The sequence below is a fragment of the Phocoena phocoena genome, chromosome 14 (assembly GCF_963924675.1).
Source record: "Phocoena phocoena chromosome 14, mPhoPho1.1, whole genome shotgun sequence".
In the NCBI taxonomy this organism is placed as follows: Eukaryota; Metazoa; Chordata; class Mammalia; order Artiodactyla; family Phocoenidae; genus Phocoena; species Phocoena phocoena.
Genome location: NC_089232.1, coordinates 7,726,584 through 7,744,187, shown reverse-complemented (window position 1 = coordinate 7,744,187; position 17,604 = coordinate 7,726,584). Strand labels below are relative to the sequence as shown.

The 17,604-nt window shown below is 43.6% G+C and overlaps 1 protein-coding gene across 1 annotated transcript in view; it reads right to left on the bottom strand.

Moving 5' to 3' along the window:
- The window catches only part of CRACDL (CRACD like), a 44,900-nt gene extending 27,705 nt beyond the window's left edge, over positions 1 to 17,195 (bottom strand). Inside the window, exons 1-4 of the mRNA XM_065891670.1 lie at positions 17,126 to 17,195; positions 10,516 to 10,684; positions 3,473 to 3,608; positions 2,949 to 3,122 (exon numbers count right to left, since the gene is read on the bottom strand). Of these exons, the coding sequence (XP_065747742.1) occupies positions 2,949 to 3,122; positions 3,473 to 3,608; positions 10,516 to 10,684; positions 17,126 to 17,195 (549 nt within the window). The remainder of the gene's footprint in view (positions 1 to 2,948; positions 3,123 to 3,472; positions 3,609 to 10,515; positions 10,685 to 17,125) is intronic.
- Positions 17,196 to 17,604: the final 409 nt, after the last annotated feature.

Genomic DNA, 17,604 nt, shown 5'->3' with positions numbered 1-17,604 from the left:
GTCTAACAAGTGGCCCTTTGTTGGGGGAAAATTATGGCTCAAAGAGCCCTGAGGAAGCAGCCTGGAATTCAGAGGCTTCTGTGGGGTGACCCTGGACACAGGGTCCTGGACACCCTGACAGACAGCTGCTTTACCACATTTGTCCTCAAAAAGAGAGGCCCTGCCACTGGGGGAGGTCGGGGGAGGGTGGCTCATGGGGAATGGGCCCCAGACACAGGGCAGGGGTGGCGGGCAGGCTGGGGGAAGCAGGGCAGGCACTGACCTCCCTGATCCCATTCAACTGTCTCCCAGGTCCCCCGAGGACACAGACCCAGAGGTGAGGGATCCAGCCCGCGGCCTCACCCACAGCAGGAGGCCTCGCCTTCTTTTGCCATCAGAGCTGTACCGTCTCCCCTGTTGTCTTTCCTTGTCACCCAGAGCAAATCAGACCTGCCAGTTTGCCACCTCGACCCCTTGTTTCCTACTTAATGGTCGGAAACCTAGATTAGGACCTCTTAGATGTAATTCTACCTTAAACATCACTAAAGAGATTTCCTCAGTCGTTACCTCACGTGGTAATGAGATTTTTAAAATAATTCCGTGTATTTCCTGAAAAACTCATCCCGTCAGAAAATGTCACCTTGGCAGTGTCATCAAATACTTGTTAATGAAGACCTTTCTTTGTAATAATCTTAAGTTCTCTGTCAAGCATATGGGCCTGTGTAAGGCGTCACACAGGAAAAAACCCAACCGCCTGCAATCCCATCCTTTTGGGGTTTAACGTGCCATCATATCAAATACCATGTGTTACATAAATGCATTTTAAAGGGTGCTTTGTCTCCCCCTCTCGATCGGCCCCCTGTGCCCAGAAAACTATCAAGGCACAAAATATGATCACGGTGTCTTCAAAAACCGCGATGACAAAGATGATAGTTTTTAAGTCTTAAAGGCTCAAATTTTGGTTTCCGATGAAGCTAGTGGATTGTTCCTACTACCCAATACTTGATAAATTCTCAGAACATTTTTTTAAGATAACATCACTACCAAAGGAGGGGTGTTGAAAAGGACAAGGTCAGCCCTGCCCAGTATGAGTGGCTCCCAGCCAGCGGACTGCGGAATTTGTGCATCACCGTGCTTTGCGGCTTTGGGGGCTGGGCTCACTCCTTAATCCTTAACAGATTTAGAAGCTACCCGCTCTCCTGTACCGTCTGTCCCAGCTAAACGCAGAGAACCACGACGCCAGGAGGGTCAGAGAACTGTGGGGTGGAATGAGGGTGAGTCAGTCAACAATGGCTCGCCAGACACATCCCCCCAACCACGCAGCCTGAAACACACAAAGTCACATCCACTCCTGAGGCTGTGGCCACTAAGCTGCCAAGATGTGAGTGTCACGTGGTGATGACACCTTAACATGGCCATCAGACTGTCCACTTGCCCCTCCAGTATTTTAAGGTGCTAAGGGGTGCAGGGTGGGCTTGGAGTCCAGGCAATGGGCCAAATCTTCCTCCTTGTCTTCTCTGCTTTCTCCTCGAGGTGGGAGAGCAGGTGTGGGTGCCCTACTGCCCTCTGATCTGCTCGCAGAGCAAGCAGGGACAGGTTGACCCTAGGGCAGAATTCTGGAGAGAGGCATTCTCTGGCCTTCTGTGCAGGAACCCGCACCTGGGCGTGTTCACTCTCAGCTACACCACAGCTCTTCCTCTGCCTTTATCCGTGGGGCTCTGGGAACCCACAACGGCAAACAAGTCAGGTAAATACTCCTCCTCCTGCCTTTGCAGGGGGGCTTCTGAACGTCCAAGTGGAAGTGACGGCTGAATGTGTTTCAGAGCAGCACGGAACCTGCGGGACTTGCCTGAGGATGGCCCTCGACCAGGGCACAGGGACCCTCCAAGGACACACAGGGCAGAGGTGTGGCTATATACGTAATGGGTCGTAACACGGATGACTCCAACTCCATCCACCCCACAGCAAGGCTTGTCTACAAGGGGGAAATGATCAGCTGTTTCATCACTTATGTACTCATGTAACATAAATGATATGAATTTTATCACTGAGCCCACTGTATGGGCTCAAAATGGCAGCACCACGAGCTATGTTGTTTATACTAGGGGTCTCCAACCCCAACCTGGTCACGGATCGGTACCGGTCCAAGGCCAGTTAGGAACCGGGCCACACAGCAGGAGGTGAGTGGCAGCGGGTGGGCGAGTGAAGCTCCATTTGCTGTTCCCCATCGCGCACACTACCCGCTGGAACTATCCCCCGCTTCCCCTACCCCGCCACATCCCCCTCCTCGGCCCCGGTCCGTGGAAAAGCTGTCTTCCATGAAACCAGTCCCCGGTGCCAAAAAGGTTGGGGACCGCTGGTATACACACAAAAAAGTTCAATTCTTCCTCTTGGATTCCAAAGGGGGTGGGGGACCTCTGGGATCAGTTCCCCGCCCTGCTGAGGTCAGAGACACCTCTCCTGCTTGTCAAACTTTCCCTGCTGCCCTGTCTACCAGAGCCACGCCTCACATTTCTACCCCTAAGCTAACAAGTTCTCAGAGTCCCAAACTCAGATGCAGGAGCCTAGACTAAGTCATATATGTTACCACTCCCTTCTCCCTCCAGCCAAATGTCATGATGACAGAAAACAGATTCAAAGCCGTTTTCCTTCTTTTAGATGAGATGCCTGGTCTGGTCATCTGCTCAGGCAGGAAAAATGAGGTATAGGGTTGATTGTATCAGCCCTCTATCCACCATGGAAAATGTTCTCCAAACCATATCTCCTAAAGAGACCTGAATTTCTGCTCAAAGAATGAAAACAAATACAGTCCAAGGCCTGACAGTGGGTTCCAGTGACCTGGCTAGAATCCCTCCTGGCTGCACTGAGCATGACCCAGCACGGGAGTCTAAGGGGAACACACACAGGGGCCACCGGAGTCCCCGACAGCCCTATGTGGCAGGCGCGGATGGAGTCGAGGTGGTGCAGGCTACACTTGCCTTTATGGTGGTGCCAGGGCCGATGTCGTGCAGCAAGGACATCTCTGGGGGGCTCCTGGGCAGACCGTCGTCCTCAGAGCTCATGCCAGCATCATCTCCCCGCCTGGCCGGAAGGCCCCCCGGAGGAGGTGGCGGCCCCATTTTCACATTACACTGTATTTTTAACTAGATCGGAATAAAGAACATTTGCTGTTGTTTTCGTCAGCAACTTTTCTCAACAAATGCTCCCACTGCAATTCATTCATTCAAGAGATATTTTCAGCACCCTTGCCTGGGGCAGGGAACTGAACTGTGAGTCTGCCACCAGCTCTGCCGCTGTCATCTTGAAAATGAGTGGCTATAACTGAGAATGAGGTATGGTCCAATTGTAACTAACTGGGTGAGTCTTGGGAGAGCTGCGACGTGCATGCAATTGGGCTTTAAAATAGATCAAGTAAACCCAGCAGAAATCATCTTAAGACTTCCCAATGCCTACCTGACATACGTACCCAGTGTCGCCACGGGGAAAAGTTTACCTGCAAAGCTTTAATCCGGTCACACACATTTTCTTGGGAAAAGACCCGCACCGGCCGAGGAGGGTCCTGTCCCGACTCAGGAATGAAAATACTGTCGTGTGAGAGGGCCCGGCTGCCCAGCGTGCCCCTTGACTCCCTAGGACGAAAGAAGCACTGTGACCCTCGGCTGGTGCCGGGGGGCTTGGGATGGGGCTAAGGGCACATGCTACAACAAGCCTTCAGCTGCATTTATTTTTTTTTAACTGCTTACGACTTTGGTTCATCCTGTCAAATACCACGGTCAATTATTAGGAGCTTTGTAGAGATAGGGATTTTTCTAACAGATCTGAAGGTTATGTGAATTCTTTTCGTTAAGGGAAAAACCAAGGTCTGACGAGGTGTGAGGTCTAGGACAGCAGGCCTGCAGAGAGGAAGGGTTGGCAGGGGGCCTGGGCTGCCTGGCAGGCTGTGCAGACTGTCCTGGGTGCCCAGGGAGGGTGAGGTCGTTCCTTGTGGGCAAACATGCAGCCCCTCGGTGGGCTGGAGACCGTGTTTGCACAGCAGGCTGAGGGCTTGCCAGACGGAGGCATCCTTACAACGTGGTCCAAAACACACACGTCCACGGCTGGGTTTGAAAAGAATTGTGATGTGCAAAGCCACATCCTCATCTCATTACCTGATGTGATCTGTGCAACCCAGCCTGTGTGCCAAGGTCCTGGGGCGGAGATGGCGGCCCCTTCTGGCATCACCATCCCAAGCCCCTTCCCCAGCCCCGAGCTCAAGGCTCCAATTTGGAACTGAACCCACAGGACATTCACAAAACGTGCTAAGAGGATGTGGGAGCTATCGTCAGATTTTCCTAGCGGCGCTGGCAGCCTGAACAATAGGTGGAAGGAGGTGACTGAGACACGATGATGAAGGAAGGAAAGCCTGTCCGAAGACGCTGCCACCTTCTGCACCAACAGCCCTTCCCCCACCCCAGCCCTGGGCATCCTGTCCTTTGTGAGGCATTAGGGACTCCTGGCTGTGACCCCGCCCCATGTTGGTTAGTGATGCTTTCTAGCTTCCTTCCAGCCGCTAGAGTAAGTTTGCAAGTGGGGAACCCACAGCTCACGTATGTCCTCACATTTCTGGGAGAGAGTGAGGCCGAGTGAAAGAACCAGGAGGGCCTCCTGCTAATGGCAGCTGTTGTCACAAAGATCATATGCACACCTGGGCTTCCCTCCCACAGCGGGCAGCCCATGGCCACACCCTCTGGAAACCATAATCACTGCCCAAACACCTCCACTCTGGGTGTAACTAGAATTCAAGACAGTGTGAAAAGGCCGCTGCAAAGACACAAAATGCTATATGCTCAAGGCCATTGACTACAGCATCATTTATAGATGCGAAAGACTGGAAACAGCCCACATGTCCCTCAGCAGGTACCTGAATAAACTATGGGACGTGATATACTAGAGGCTCTGCAGCTGACCAAAGGGGTGAGGGGCAACCCTGTGTGCGGGCAGCACCAGACTCTACTAAGTGAAAAATAAAAACGGAGTGCAGACAGTGCTGTGTTAGCTCTGTGTGGGAAAGGGGGTATGAACACATACAAACATATGTGTGTTTGCATATATTTTTAAAAAATAAAAATAGAAAGATAAGGAGCCAATGAATAAAAATAGCCTCCATTAGGGCTTCCCTGGTGGCGCAGTGGTTGAGAGTCCGCCTGCCGATGCAGGGGACAGGGGTTCGTGCCCCGGTCCGGGAAGATCCCACGTGCCGCGGAGCGGCTGGGCCCGTGAGCCGTGGCCGCTGAGCCTGCGCGTGCGGAGCCTGTGCTCCGCGACGGGAGAGGCCACAGCAGTGAGAGGCCCGCGTACCGCGGAAAAAAAAAAGTCTCCTTTAAGGGGAAGGATAGAACAAGACGAGACTCAGGGTACCAAGGTTTCTACTTATACTTACAATGTTGTCTTTGAAACTATGAAAACATTTTGCATCGTTAAAAGACAAAATCAAACAAAAAAGGAAATCAGCCTCTAAAACTAGAAAACAAACAGAAGGAAACAAGTCTAATTTTATATCAGGTTGTCAGCATAAACACAGAGAAAAAAATGATTTCAAGTGACTTTAACTTGACATCCAAGTGACTTTTGACTCTACATCTGTAATAGGATAAATTCTAAGAACAAAAAGCACAAAGACAGCAAATTGTACTTGGTAGTCTTAGGAGCGATATTGGTTAAAAAAAACAGCGCAGAACAATCTTTATAGTATGTAACCTCCGTGTGGGAAAGGGGGAAATGAAATTATTATAAGTACATTAAATGATGAAGAAAATAAATAATTTTGTTAGTATCATTAGGAACCAAGATTTCCAGTAAAAGAGAAAAGTGAATTCAAACAAAGAATCAACAAGTCTGTCTAAATAAATTTGAACTGGAAACACCAGTGAATTAATGATTTATTTTTCTCTTAAAAAAAACATATTTCCTAGCTACATCTACTGGAAAGGTCTAGAAGCAATGACAGCCAACTAACAATCATCAGCCCTGGCAGGCAGACTGTGGTCGCTAAAAACCATTTCACACTAAAAGGAAATGGCTGATTACAGGTCTACGGCAGGAAATGTACAAACTAACTTGGGATTTCTCATCATGCAAGAAAGCAAAGACCCTTCCAGAGACAAATGGGGTCATGTCAAAAGAACCAGGATTTAATCTGAAGTGACTCTCAGTAGAATAGGATGGGACAGTGTGAGCATAAAAATGAACAGAGACTGTCATGGGTTAGGGCACATCAAATACATAAAAATCCATGCATTCACAATGACAGTCAAGAAAAAAAAGAAAAGCAAAAAATAAAACTCAGTTTTGGAAGTTTGCTAGGGTACCAGGTCATTACTCTGAAGGTAGATGGATAAAAAGAGAACCAAGCATTACCCTGCTTTTCCTGTGCAACTTGTATTTCAGAGCAACCAAGGAGTTGATGAAGGAAAGGTCTTCTGCATAGACGAACGCCAGCTAGCACATATGCAGAATGAATGATCGAATTAGAAAAACCACCATTTTACAATGAAATAATGGATCTAGTAATGATCATCAGCAGGTGTAAAAACCGTCAGGTGAAGGTTCGTGGATGGATCACACTGAGAGAGACCCCCTGACCCCACCGCTCAGTCTCAGCATCACCAGAAGTGGGGCAAACAGAAAGCATGTGCCTTGTGATGAGATGTGACAGTAAGTATCCAGGACCATCTTGAATCTAAATCTAATTAAACATCTAGATCCAGCTATCATTCTACAAGAAATTCAGAGAATACAGACATGAGTTCAATCATACCAAAAGAAAGCAAATCCAGATTGTGGGATATTCTCTATCTGATCGGTGACATGAAACAAAAGCAGGAAGGGTGAAGTAAAATTATTATAGATTAAGAGACTCAAGAAGCGTAACCCCACTGACACCATAAATGGGCATCAACTTTTTAAACCCACAGGGTTTCATGTGGTTTGTCAGCCTTAACGTACCTTGGTAAGTGGACATTTTTGCCCATGGTGATGGATGAGAAGTTGCTACAGAGTCTAGAAGGCTCACGGACTCTTCAAAGAGGCTGAAGAGTACCCTTAAATTTTTGTCTCTTATACAGTCAATTACTCTATGACACAAGAACCAAGAATATATCATGGGGAAAGGACAGTCTCTTCAATAAATAGTGTTGGGAAAACTTGGACAGCCCCATGCAGAAGAATGAAACTGGACCACTATCTTATACCATACACAAAAATCAAAATGGATTAAAGACTTGAACATAAGACCTGAAACCGTAAAACTCCTAGAAGAAAACATATGGAGTAAGCTCTTTGACATTGCTCTTGGCAATGACTTCTTGGATTTGACACCAAAAGCAATGGCAACAAAATCAAAAATAAACAAGTGGGGGCTTCCCTGGTGGCGCAGTGGCTGAGAGTCCGCCTGCCGAGGCAGGGGACGCGGGTTCATGCCCCGGTCCGGGAAGATCCCACATGCCGCGGAGCGGCTGGGCCCGTGAGCCGTGGCCACTGGGCCTGCACATCCGGAGCCTGTGCTCCGCAACGGGAGAGGCCACAACAGTGGGAGGCCCGCGTACCGCAAAAAATAAATAAATAAATAAACAAGTGGGACTACGTCAAATTAAAAAGCTTCTGTGACACAATACTGTAAATCAACTATACTTCAATAATAATAAAAAAAAGCTTCTGCACAGCAAAGGGAACCATCAACAAAATGATAAGGCAATTTACAGAATGGGAGAAAATATTTGCAAGTCTGTATCTGGTAAGGGGTTAATATCCGAAATATTTAAAGGACTCATACAACTCAATAGCAAAAACCCAATCCAATTAAAAAATGAGAAGATCTAAATAGACATTTCTCCAAAGAAGACAACAGACGGCCAACAGGTACATGAAAAGGAGCTCAACACCACTAATCATCAAAGAAATGCAAATCAAAAACAGGAGACAAAGCTTCAGATCTGTTAGAAGGGCTTTTACAAAAATGACAGGAGATAAGTGGTAGCGAGGATGTGGAGAAAAGGGAACCCTTTTGCACTGCTGGTGGGAATGTAAGTTGGGGCAGTCGCTATGGAGAACAGTATGGAGGTTCCTCAAAAAAATTTAAAATAGAACTACCATATGATCCAGCAATCTTGCTTCTGGGTATTCATCTGAAGGAAATGAAAACAGGATGTTGAAGAGATATCTGCAGTCCCATGTTCATCGCAGCGTGATTCACAACAGCCAAAACATGGAAGCAACAGAAGTGTCCATCAATGGGTGATGGATAGAGAAGACGTGGGACATATACGCAGCAGCATATTACTTAGTCATGAGAAAGGAGGACATCCTGCCATTTTCAACAACATGGATGGACCCTGAGGGACTCATGCTGAGTGAGATCAGACAGAGAACGAAAAATACTCTATGACCTCACTTCCATGTGGAATCTAAAAAAAGCCGAACTCATAGAAACAGAGTAGAAAGGTGGTTACCAGAGGCTGGGGGGTGGGGGAAATGGGGACATGTTGGTCAAAGGGTAAAAACTTCCAGCTATAAGATGAATAAGTTCTGGGGATCTACAGCACAGTGGTTATAGTTAATTATACTGGATTATATACTTGAAAATTGCTACGAGAGTAGATCTTAAGTGTTCTCACCACAGAAAAGAAACGGTAATTAGGTGACATGACGCAGGTATTAGCTAATGTTATGGTGGTAATCATGTGACAGCATGTAAGCATATTAAATCAACACGCTGTACACCTTAAAACTCCCATAACATTATATGTCAATGATCTCTCAATAAAGCTGGGAAGAAAAGAGAGAAAGCTCTTGTCTCACCTCTGCGCTGTTCTCTAAGGACATTATTTGCACTTCCCGGGTGTCATCACAACTCCACCCCAAGCTTCCGCTCCTAGCATCACTCTAGCAAACTTTCACCAGTAATTGAAGACCCGCCCCTGCCAGGTGCTGAGAATATACAGATGAAAGGGGCACTGTCCCCACTCTCCATGGGCTCTGGTGATAGATGACGGATAGTGGACAGGTCATTTCAGCCCAGCTCACCCCTGCTGCTGTGTTCTTATTCCTTGGCTGGAGGGGCCGCTGAGTGTACTGGTCGAGAGACTGGGTGGGTAGAGGCGAGTGTTACAATGTCCCTGGGGCTGGCCCAGTGAAGACATGTAACAGTGAGCAATTAATTCTATACGATAATGTCTTGCTCCCCAAGAGTTTGGAGCTGCCTTAAAAATGCGTGTATAGCCCGTCCTCTCCACTCTTCACAAGGTCCCATGTGGGTGCCTCCTACTCCCAGCCAGCACCAGAAAAAAAAAGCAACCTGAAAGACAAAGCTCAAATCTCTCCTCTTTAGTCGTTTGGCGCCACCAAGCGGTCAGTGTAATTTCTACTCCTTTAGAAACAGGCAAGGAGACTGGTGAGGAAGGAGGGGACAGGACCCCTCACGGGGATGCTGAAGCCCAGGACCCCATCTCAGCACGGTCTGTCTCCCAATCCCAGGGTCATTATGCCTTATCCTCAAATTAAGGAGCCCATGTTGTTTCAAAGAAACAAAACCTGGCATGGCAACAAATCTGGTTTTGGTTTTGGTTTTGTTTTTTCCCTTTTACGCACAGAAATAACTGCTGGAATAACGAAAGCATGTGTATTATAACTCTATTCTGATGAAGTACAAGTTACAAAAACACAGATTTCTTCCCTGGCCTTGCCCATACTTCATACCTATTGAAATATGGGTTTCTGTTCTTCCTAAAAATATTTTTGGATGATTTTTCTAAGACTGAACAGCAAGAAGCCTTCCCCCTACTCCTCTCTCTCTGCAGTGGAAAATTTTCTTATTGGGTTACTGAGGACTCAGGCTTAGAGAGACGTATTTTTCTGGTACAGTATCCAGGTCCTCAAAAGAGTTTTAAGTCAAATTAAATGAGGGATTACTTCCTAATCTTGCTACTTTCAACTGTAGGACATTGGGCAAATTTTCCGAAATTTCTCTAAAGCTTGGTTTGTTCATTTATAAAATGGTATTTCTTACCTCCTCTTTCATAGCTATGTAGACTTTATTTATTTAGTTATTTATTTTTTGCTGTACACAGGCCTCTCACTGCTGTGGCCTCTCCGGTTGCAGACGCGCAGGCTCAGCGGCCATGGCTCACGGACCCAGCTGCTCCGCGGCATGTGGGATTTTCCCGGACCGGGGCACGAACCCGTGTCCCCTGCATCGGCAGGCGGACTCTCAACCACTGCGCCACCAGGGAAGCCCTAGACTTTTAATGTATACACACCTGGCACATAGCGGGTACCTGATAATGTTCCCCTACCCCCCGCTCCAACTTTCTCCATCCCTATGTACGAAAAGACAGAAAACACCATATCTATGGAAGAACCTCCAGTGGAATTACCTAGGAGGAAAGTAAGCTCAGAAATCCACCAAGTTACCACGACAACTAGCCCAAGTATTGGGGTCCTCCTGTGACCCCTCCTGCCCCTTCGAACACACAAGCCTGAAGGATGGAAAAGGCAACTTACTCCAGCTCATCCTCTGAGTCGTAGCCCACTGGCCCTGACTCGATGGCAATGACCTCATTCTTTGCCTGGCTTTGTTTCCAGGTGCTACTTCCTGTGGAAGAAGGAGATTCCTTTCTCTTCTTCTTCCCAAAGAACTTCTTAAACGTTTTGAATTTGGACTTTTTCTTTCCTATGCAAAAAGAATGCATGTGAGTATTTACCAGACGTGTATAAGATGTGCACGAGAAGAAGAAAAAGTAAGATTTCTGTCCGTGCGTCAATTATTCGCTCCTGAAAAGTCCTTTTACCACACAGAAGGTTGTGAAGCACACAGCGTACCATTTTTGCACACCTGAAAACATCTTGATTTCTGTCTATTTTGGACATTGAATAAAACAGCCAAGAAAGCTTTGGAGCATGATCACAGAATCAAGGCACAAGCAACTTCCCTCTTACTTGAAATCAACACTTTTTTAACATATCTTTCACTTCCTTGGTTCAATTTATTCCTAAAGAGTTAATTTTTTTGACGCAACCATGCTTTTTATTTCCATTACCATACATTTGTTTTGCCCAGTCTTGAATTCACACAGCACATCCTGTATGAGCAGAATCATACAGCATATACTCTTGTGTGTGGCTTCTTTCCCGCCATACACCGCTTTTGACACTTTGCATGGTGATGCGTGCATTTTGCATTCTTCCTCTTTTTCTAAATTGCTAAGTAATATTCCACTGTATAAATGAAACCAGATTTTAATCCCTAAAATAAAAATAGTCAAAAGCAAAAATTCCTGATGCGGTAAAGCCCGTAAATGATAACCCAAATTATTTTCCAAGATAATCCTCAAGTGCTAATACATATTTATGTATATATAACTGAATCACTTTGCTGTACCGCAGAAACTAACACAACATTGTAAATCAACTATACTTCAATAAAATAAAATTTTAAAAAATCCTCAAGTGCCCATGATTTCGGCAGCTCAGCAAAGTCCATTCCTTTCCTTCTGAATATGAGAACTAACAACAGAAGGATGGAACATCACAGGTTACCAGGCTGCTGTCTAATACATCCTGAAAATTTGCTAACAATTGATTTGTTTGATAAGTAAATCATTCTGTAAGCTGAATTCCTTTTTTTATAAATTTACTTTTATTTATTTATTTATTTTTGGCTGCGTTGGGTCTTCGTTGCTGTGCCCAGGCTTTCTCTAGTTGCAGCAAGCGGGGGCTACTCTTCGTAGCGGTGCGCGGTCTTCTCATTGCAGTGGCTTCTCTTGTTGCCAAGCACGGGCTCTAGGCATGCGGGCTTCAGTAGTTGTGGCATGCGGGCTCAGTAGTTGTGGCTCGCGGGCTCAGTACTTGTGGCACATGGGCTTAGTTGCTCCACGGCATGTGGGATCTTCCCGGACCAGGGCTCGAACCTGTATCTCCTGCATTGGTAGGCAGATTCTTAGCCACTGCGCCACCAGGGAAGTCCCTGAACTCCTTTTTAAAACACCAGGATCTTTATATTTGGTTTATGTTCATGCCCCCCTTGGGAAGTTTACATGATCTTGCCTTAATGTGGAGAATTTTAGGATTACTCTATAGTTGAAGTACCTATATGACCTTAGGTGGAGCAGATCCCTGCCCAAAAGGAAATGAGTTCTACAGACAAGTTTTCCTAACTTACAGTGGAAGTTTCCTTACCTTTATATAATCTCAAAACGTTTATGTTGTTAACTGACTGGTCTCAAAGAGAGCTTATTATTTGGAAAGCCTCTTCAGAGTTTTCTGCATCTGCCAGGACACCGTCTGGCCTTTGCCTAGTTGACAAATAGGTACGCACCCCTGAAGGTCTGCACAAACACGCAGTCTCACGATCCTTTACAGTCAAAGAGGCTCCTTCGGGATTAAAGCAAGTGGCTACCAACACCCAGAGTACAGCCGCTGAACACTTGTTTGATTTGCCATAATTAGTTGGCCATCCACTGGAGGCCCATTTGTGTTACATCTGTTAGGCTGCTAGGCTTTTTCATTCAATTTCTTTAATGGTTATAGGAACTATTGGGGTTTTCTATTTCTTGAATTTGTTTTATTGTTTCATTTTTCTAGAAATTTGTCTTTATTTCCCACATTTTCAAATGCACTGGCATATAGTTGTTAATATCCTCTTATTATCTTAGCATCTGTACTATCTACAATAAAGCCCCCTTTTCTCAGCCCTGCTATTATCTGTCCCTCCTTTTTTCCTGGATCAATTACACAAGACGTTTGTCAATTTCCTTTGCCTTAAAAAAAGTTTGGCTTTGTTCATTCTCTCTACTGAATGTTTATTTTTTTATTGGACTAATTTCTGGTCTAGTTTTTCCTTCCTTCCTCCTACTTTCTTCAGGTTTACTTTGCTATCTTTTTAAACTTCTTGAGATGAATACTTGGCTAATCAATTTTTAGGCTTTCTGTTTTTATAATGCACGCATTTAAGGCAATGCATTTCCTTCTAAATCTGTTTTGGCTGCATCTACATGTTTTTTCTTCTTTATAAAAATATTTGTTTCTTTATTTGTTTGGCTGTACCAGGACTTAGTTGTGGCACACTGGATCTTCCTTGCACCACGCGGGCTCTTTTAGTTGCAGCACACTGGGCTCCTAGTTGTGGCATGCGGGATCTTTTTTATTTTTTTTAGTTGCGGCTATCAGAATTCTAAGTTGCCGCACGCATTGGGGGATCTAGTTCCTTGACCACGGATCGAACCCAGGCCCCCTGCATTGGGAGTGTGGAGTCTTAACCACTGGACCCCCAGGGAAGTCCCTGTATCTACATGCTTTGATATATAGTTTCCTTACTATTTGCTTGAAAATATTTTCTAATTTTCATTATAATACCTTTTTGGACCTATAGGTTATTTAGAAAAGTATGTCAATATCCAAGCACTTGGGGATTTTCTTATTATCTTTGTTATTGAGCTCTAGCTTAATTGCGCTGTGGCCAGAGAACATACCCTGCATGATTTGAATCCGTTCACATTTGTTGAGACTTGCTTTATGGCTCACCATGTATTTGTAAATGTTCCTAGAGCACTTGAAATAATGTATTTTCTTCAATGTTCTATATACATCGATTAGGATAGGCCTTTTTCTTTTTAATTGTGTTGTCCAAGTACTTTGTCTTTAATTTTTAATACATTTGTCCTATCAATTAGGTGTATTAAAAATAACCCACTCTGATTGTAGATTTATCGTTATTTAACTGTCAATTTCTACTCCATAAAGTTTGACATTATGTTGATAAATGCCATAGAAAGGTAAAATTAATATCTTCCTGGGGAAGTGAACCTATTGTGAAATGACCTTTATTTTTAGTAAGGCTTTTTGCCTTAAATTTTATTTTGATTGCTATTGATACAGCTATGCCAGCTTCCCCTGGCCCAGTGTTGCAAGGTTCATTTTTTTCTATCCCTCTTACCTTCAACTTTTCTGAATCCTTATATTTAAGAGATATAGAGTTTTAGAAAGCCAATTTGAGCTTTAAACTTCTAACTGGAACAATTAATGTAACTAGCTACTGACACTTATTCTAATTACTGATATGTTAATAAAAACAAGTCTACCATCTCTGTGGTTTTTCTTAATCTCCTTTCTTGCTGTCTGCCGGACTAACTGACTTTAAAAAATTATTCCATATCTTCCCACTTCTAGTTTGTAAGCTTTACCTTTTACCTCTGTTCTTTCACGGGTTACCCTAGAAATTATACCCCACATTCTATTAAGGGACAAAATAAGCAAGTTAGAATACTTTAATCCTATGTTTATGCCCTATTGTTTTCATTCTGATCTTTAAAAACCCAAAAGATGTTATTCCATGTTCATTTAGATGTGTTTGCTTGTTTCTCATTTTCTTTGCTTATCATTCCTTCCTGTGTCCAAATCCTCCATCAAGGATGATTTTCCTTCCACCTGAAGGGAGATTCCTTTAGAATCTGAGGGTCTCCTGGTGACAAACTCAGTTTTTGTTTATCTGAAAATGCCCTTATTTCTCCTTCATTCCTAAAATATCGTATTCGTAGGTTTAACATTCTAGGTTGGCAGTTATTTTTTCTAAGTTATGCTTTCAGTAATATTAAGACATTATTTCACTGTTTTGTGGCTTCTGTCGTGTGGTCAGGAAGTCAGTTTTTCGTTCCTTCGAAGGTAATCTTTTTTCCTCAGACTAATTTTAAGATTTTTTCATTTTTGTCTTTGGTTTTCTACATTTTCATTCGATGTGGATTTCCTTTTATTTATCCTTTTTGGGATCATTCAGTTTCTTAAATCTGTGGACTGGGGAGTCTTTTGTGGTTTTTTTTTTAAGTCAATTCCAGAAAATTCTCAGCTATTCTCTCCTCTCCTGAGACTATGCTCAAATGTATGTTACACCCTTTCACTTATCTCTATGCTTCTTGTTCTCTTTCTGTATTCCTTCTTTTTACCCCTCTGTGATACATTCTGTATACTTTCTTGTGCTCTCTCTCTCGAGCTGATATAATCTGCAATTAAACGCATCCACTTAATTTTTAATTTTAATAGTTTTACTTATTTCTAAAAAATCCACTTGATTGTTTTTCAAATCTGGTACCTCATTTAAAAGTTGTTTTAAAAATTACATCAGTAAAATTGACTCTTTTTGGTGTATACAGAGTTGAATAATCACCACCAAATTCAAGATACATCATCACTGTGCTGTCTTTTGTAGTCAAACCCTTCCCCTACCTTTAACCCCTGGAGAGCACTGATATCTTCTCTGTTCTTATAGTTTTGCCTTTTCCAGAATGTCATATAGAGTGATTCAGACAGTATGTATCCTTTTGATTCTGGCTTTTTTTTCTGTTTCACTTACCACCATGCATTAGAGATTCGTCCATGTTGTTACCTCAATCAATAGCTTGTTCCTTATTATTGCTGAGTACTGTTCCATCGTATAGATATAAACAAAGTGGTAAACAAAATGAAAATTGTTATAGGTTTTTGTGTAAACATAAGGTTTCACTTCTCTTAGGTAAATACCTAGGAGTGGGATTGGTGGCTCATAGACTAAGTGTGTATTTAATTTTATTAGAAACTGCTAAAATACTTTCCAAAGTGGCCGTACCGTTTGCATTTTCATCAGCAATATATGAGAGTTCCAGTTGGTCTGCATCCTCACCAGCATTTGTTTGTTTTTGTTTTGCCATTCTAATAGGTGTATAGCGGTATCTCGGTGTAGTTTTAATTTGCATTAACTAATGACTATTGGTGTTGAGCACGTTTTCATGTGCTTTTTTGCCATCTGTGTATCTTCTTAAGTAAAACATCTTTAAAAACCTTTTGCCTATTTTTAATTGGGTTGTTAGTTTTCTTACTGTCGAATTTTGAGTGTTCTTGTCAAATGGGATTTGCAAATATTTTCTCCCAGTCTGTGATTTGACTTTTCATTTTCTTAACAGTGTCTCTTACAGAGCAAAAGTTTTAAATTTTGATAAAGTCCAATTTATCGACTTTTTGTTTTAGGGACTGAGTTGTCATATCTATGAACTCTTATCTAATCCTTGGTCCTAAATATTTTCTCCTATATTTTCTTTTAAAGCATTTATAGTATTACATTTATGACTATGATATATTTTAAATTAATTTTTGTATACTCATTTGAGTTCAAATAAACTTTGAACTCTCAAAGTTCATTTTTTTTACATATGAATGTCCAATTGCTTTAGCACCATTTGTTGAAAAGACAATTACCAGCGCATCTACTGAAATGTGACAGAGGAAAAGTAGTCCTAATATGGAATAATAAGGAAAATCTATCTGTAATATATGAAATAAAGTCTCTAATGAAATTAGTATCTGAAGCTAAGAGATAAGCGCTAGGATTTAATATTATTGGAAGCTGTTCCCCTGAACTACCTCAAAGACAATCACTACTAGCACTTTGACTTAAAACAAGAGAGAGAGACGGAGAACTCTGTCACCAAAATAAGGTGAGTAAAAATGGCTGATACGGGAAAAGGCACATGTGGGGAGATGAACGTTTCCTAATGTCAGTTTTACAACTCTATAAAGACATACAGAGCAATCTATGGATAACAGTAAACCAATCGCATAACTGGGTAACTCTTGGAATGCGTTATGAGGTGATGATTGATACGCTTGGAATTTAGCTCAGTAGAAAGTGCAGTAAAGGTCTCCTGAAGGAGGATAAAAGCCATAAAAGAGGACTCAAAGGCTTTCTCTTGATATCATTATTTCTTCTGGATGATTAGACCATCCAGTACTCTGCCCGACGTCCCGCTGAAACTTTTGGATGTTCCTGGATGATAAATGATTCCATTGCGTCTCACTTCCTTTGCTTTCGAGTCAACCAAACTCTGGGACATGTTCACCTCCAGGAAGGAGGAAAATGAGTAATGCACCCCCACCCCGGCTGCCGTGTCTGACAGAGAAGCCAAGGAGCACTGCCCCCGGGTGGCCGCCAACAGTCTGGACGTGCTCTCCAGCCACATGTGTCTGAACACACTGTGAACTGAACCCACACTCCACGTAGAGAACCTAAAGCCCTGGCTCTAGCAGCCCCTCTCTCAGCCCTACAACGCAACAAGGGCTCCGCCCAGCACAGGGGAAGTAAGGGCCTTACCTGTGCCGTCCTCCCCAAGGCCTTCCGCGGCCTCCCGAAGCTTAATGTCCATCACCCTCGTGGAAATCATGTCCAGCTCGCTAAAATCAGATAGAAAGTCATGTTAGAGGAGCAAGTCTAACAGAAGTTATCAGTGACTGAAATGGTGGTGACTGCCTTTTGCCCATGTCCCTGGCAAAGACAGATTCCAGGTCAGCAGAGGCCAAAAACATGTCCAAGACTAGTAACCACATCAGCATTTATCTAATCACCGACCAGAGCCATTTAATGGAAAACTGGAAAATGCTTCACCGATTTACACAATGCAGATTTCATTCTTTTCTTTGAAAAAAAAAATTTTCAGAAATTAGGTTTTTCTCTTGTTCACTGTAGAAAGATTGGAAGATAGAATGAAAATCACCCATTATCCCACCAACCAAGAATGACTAACTATGGAACGTTTTAATGTATTTCCTTCCAATATCTTTTAGGCAATTTAT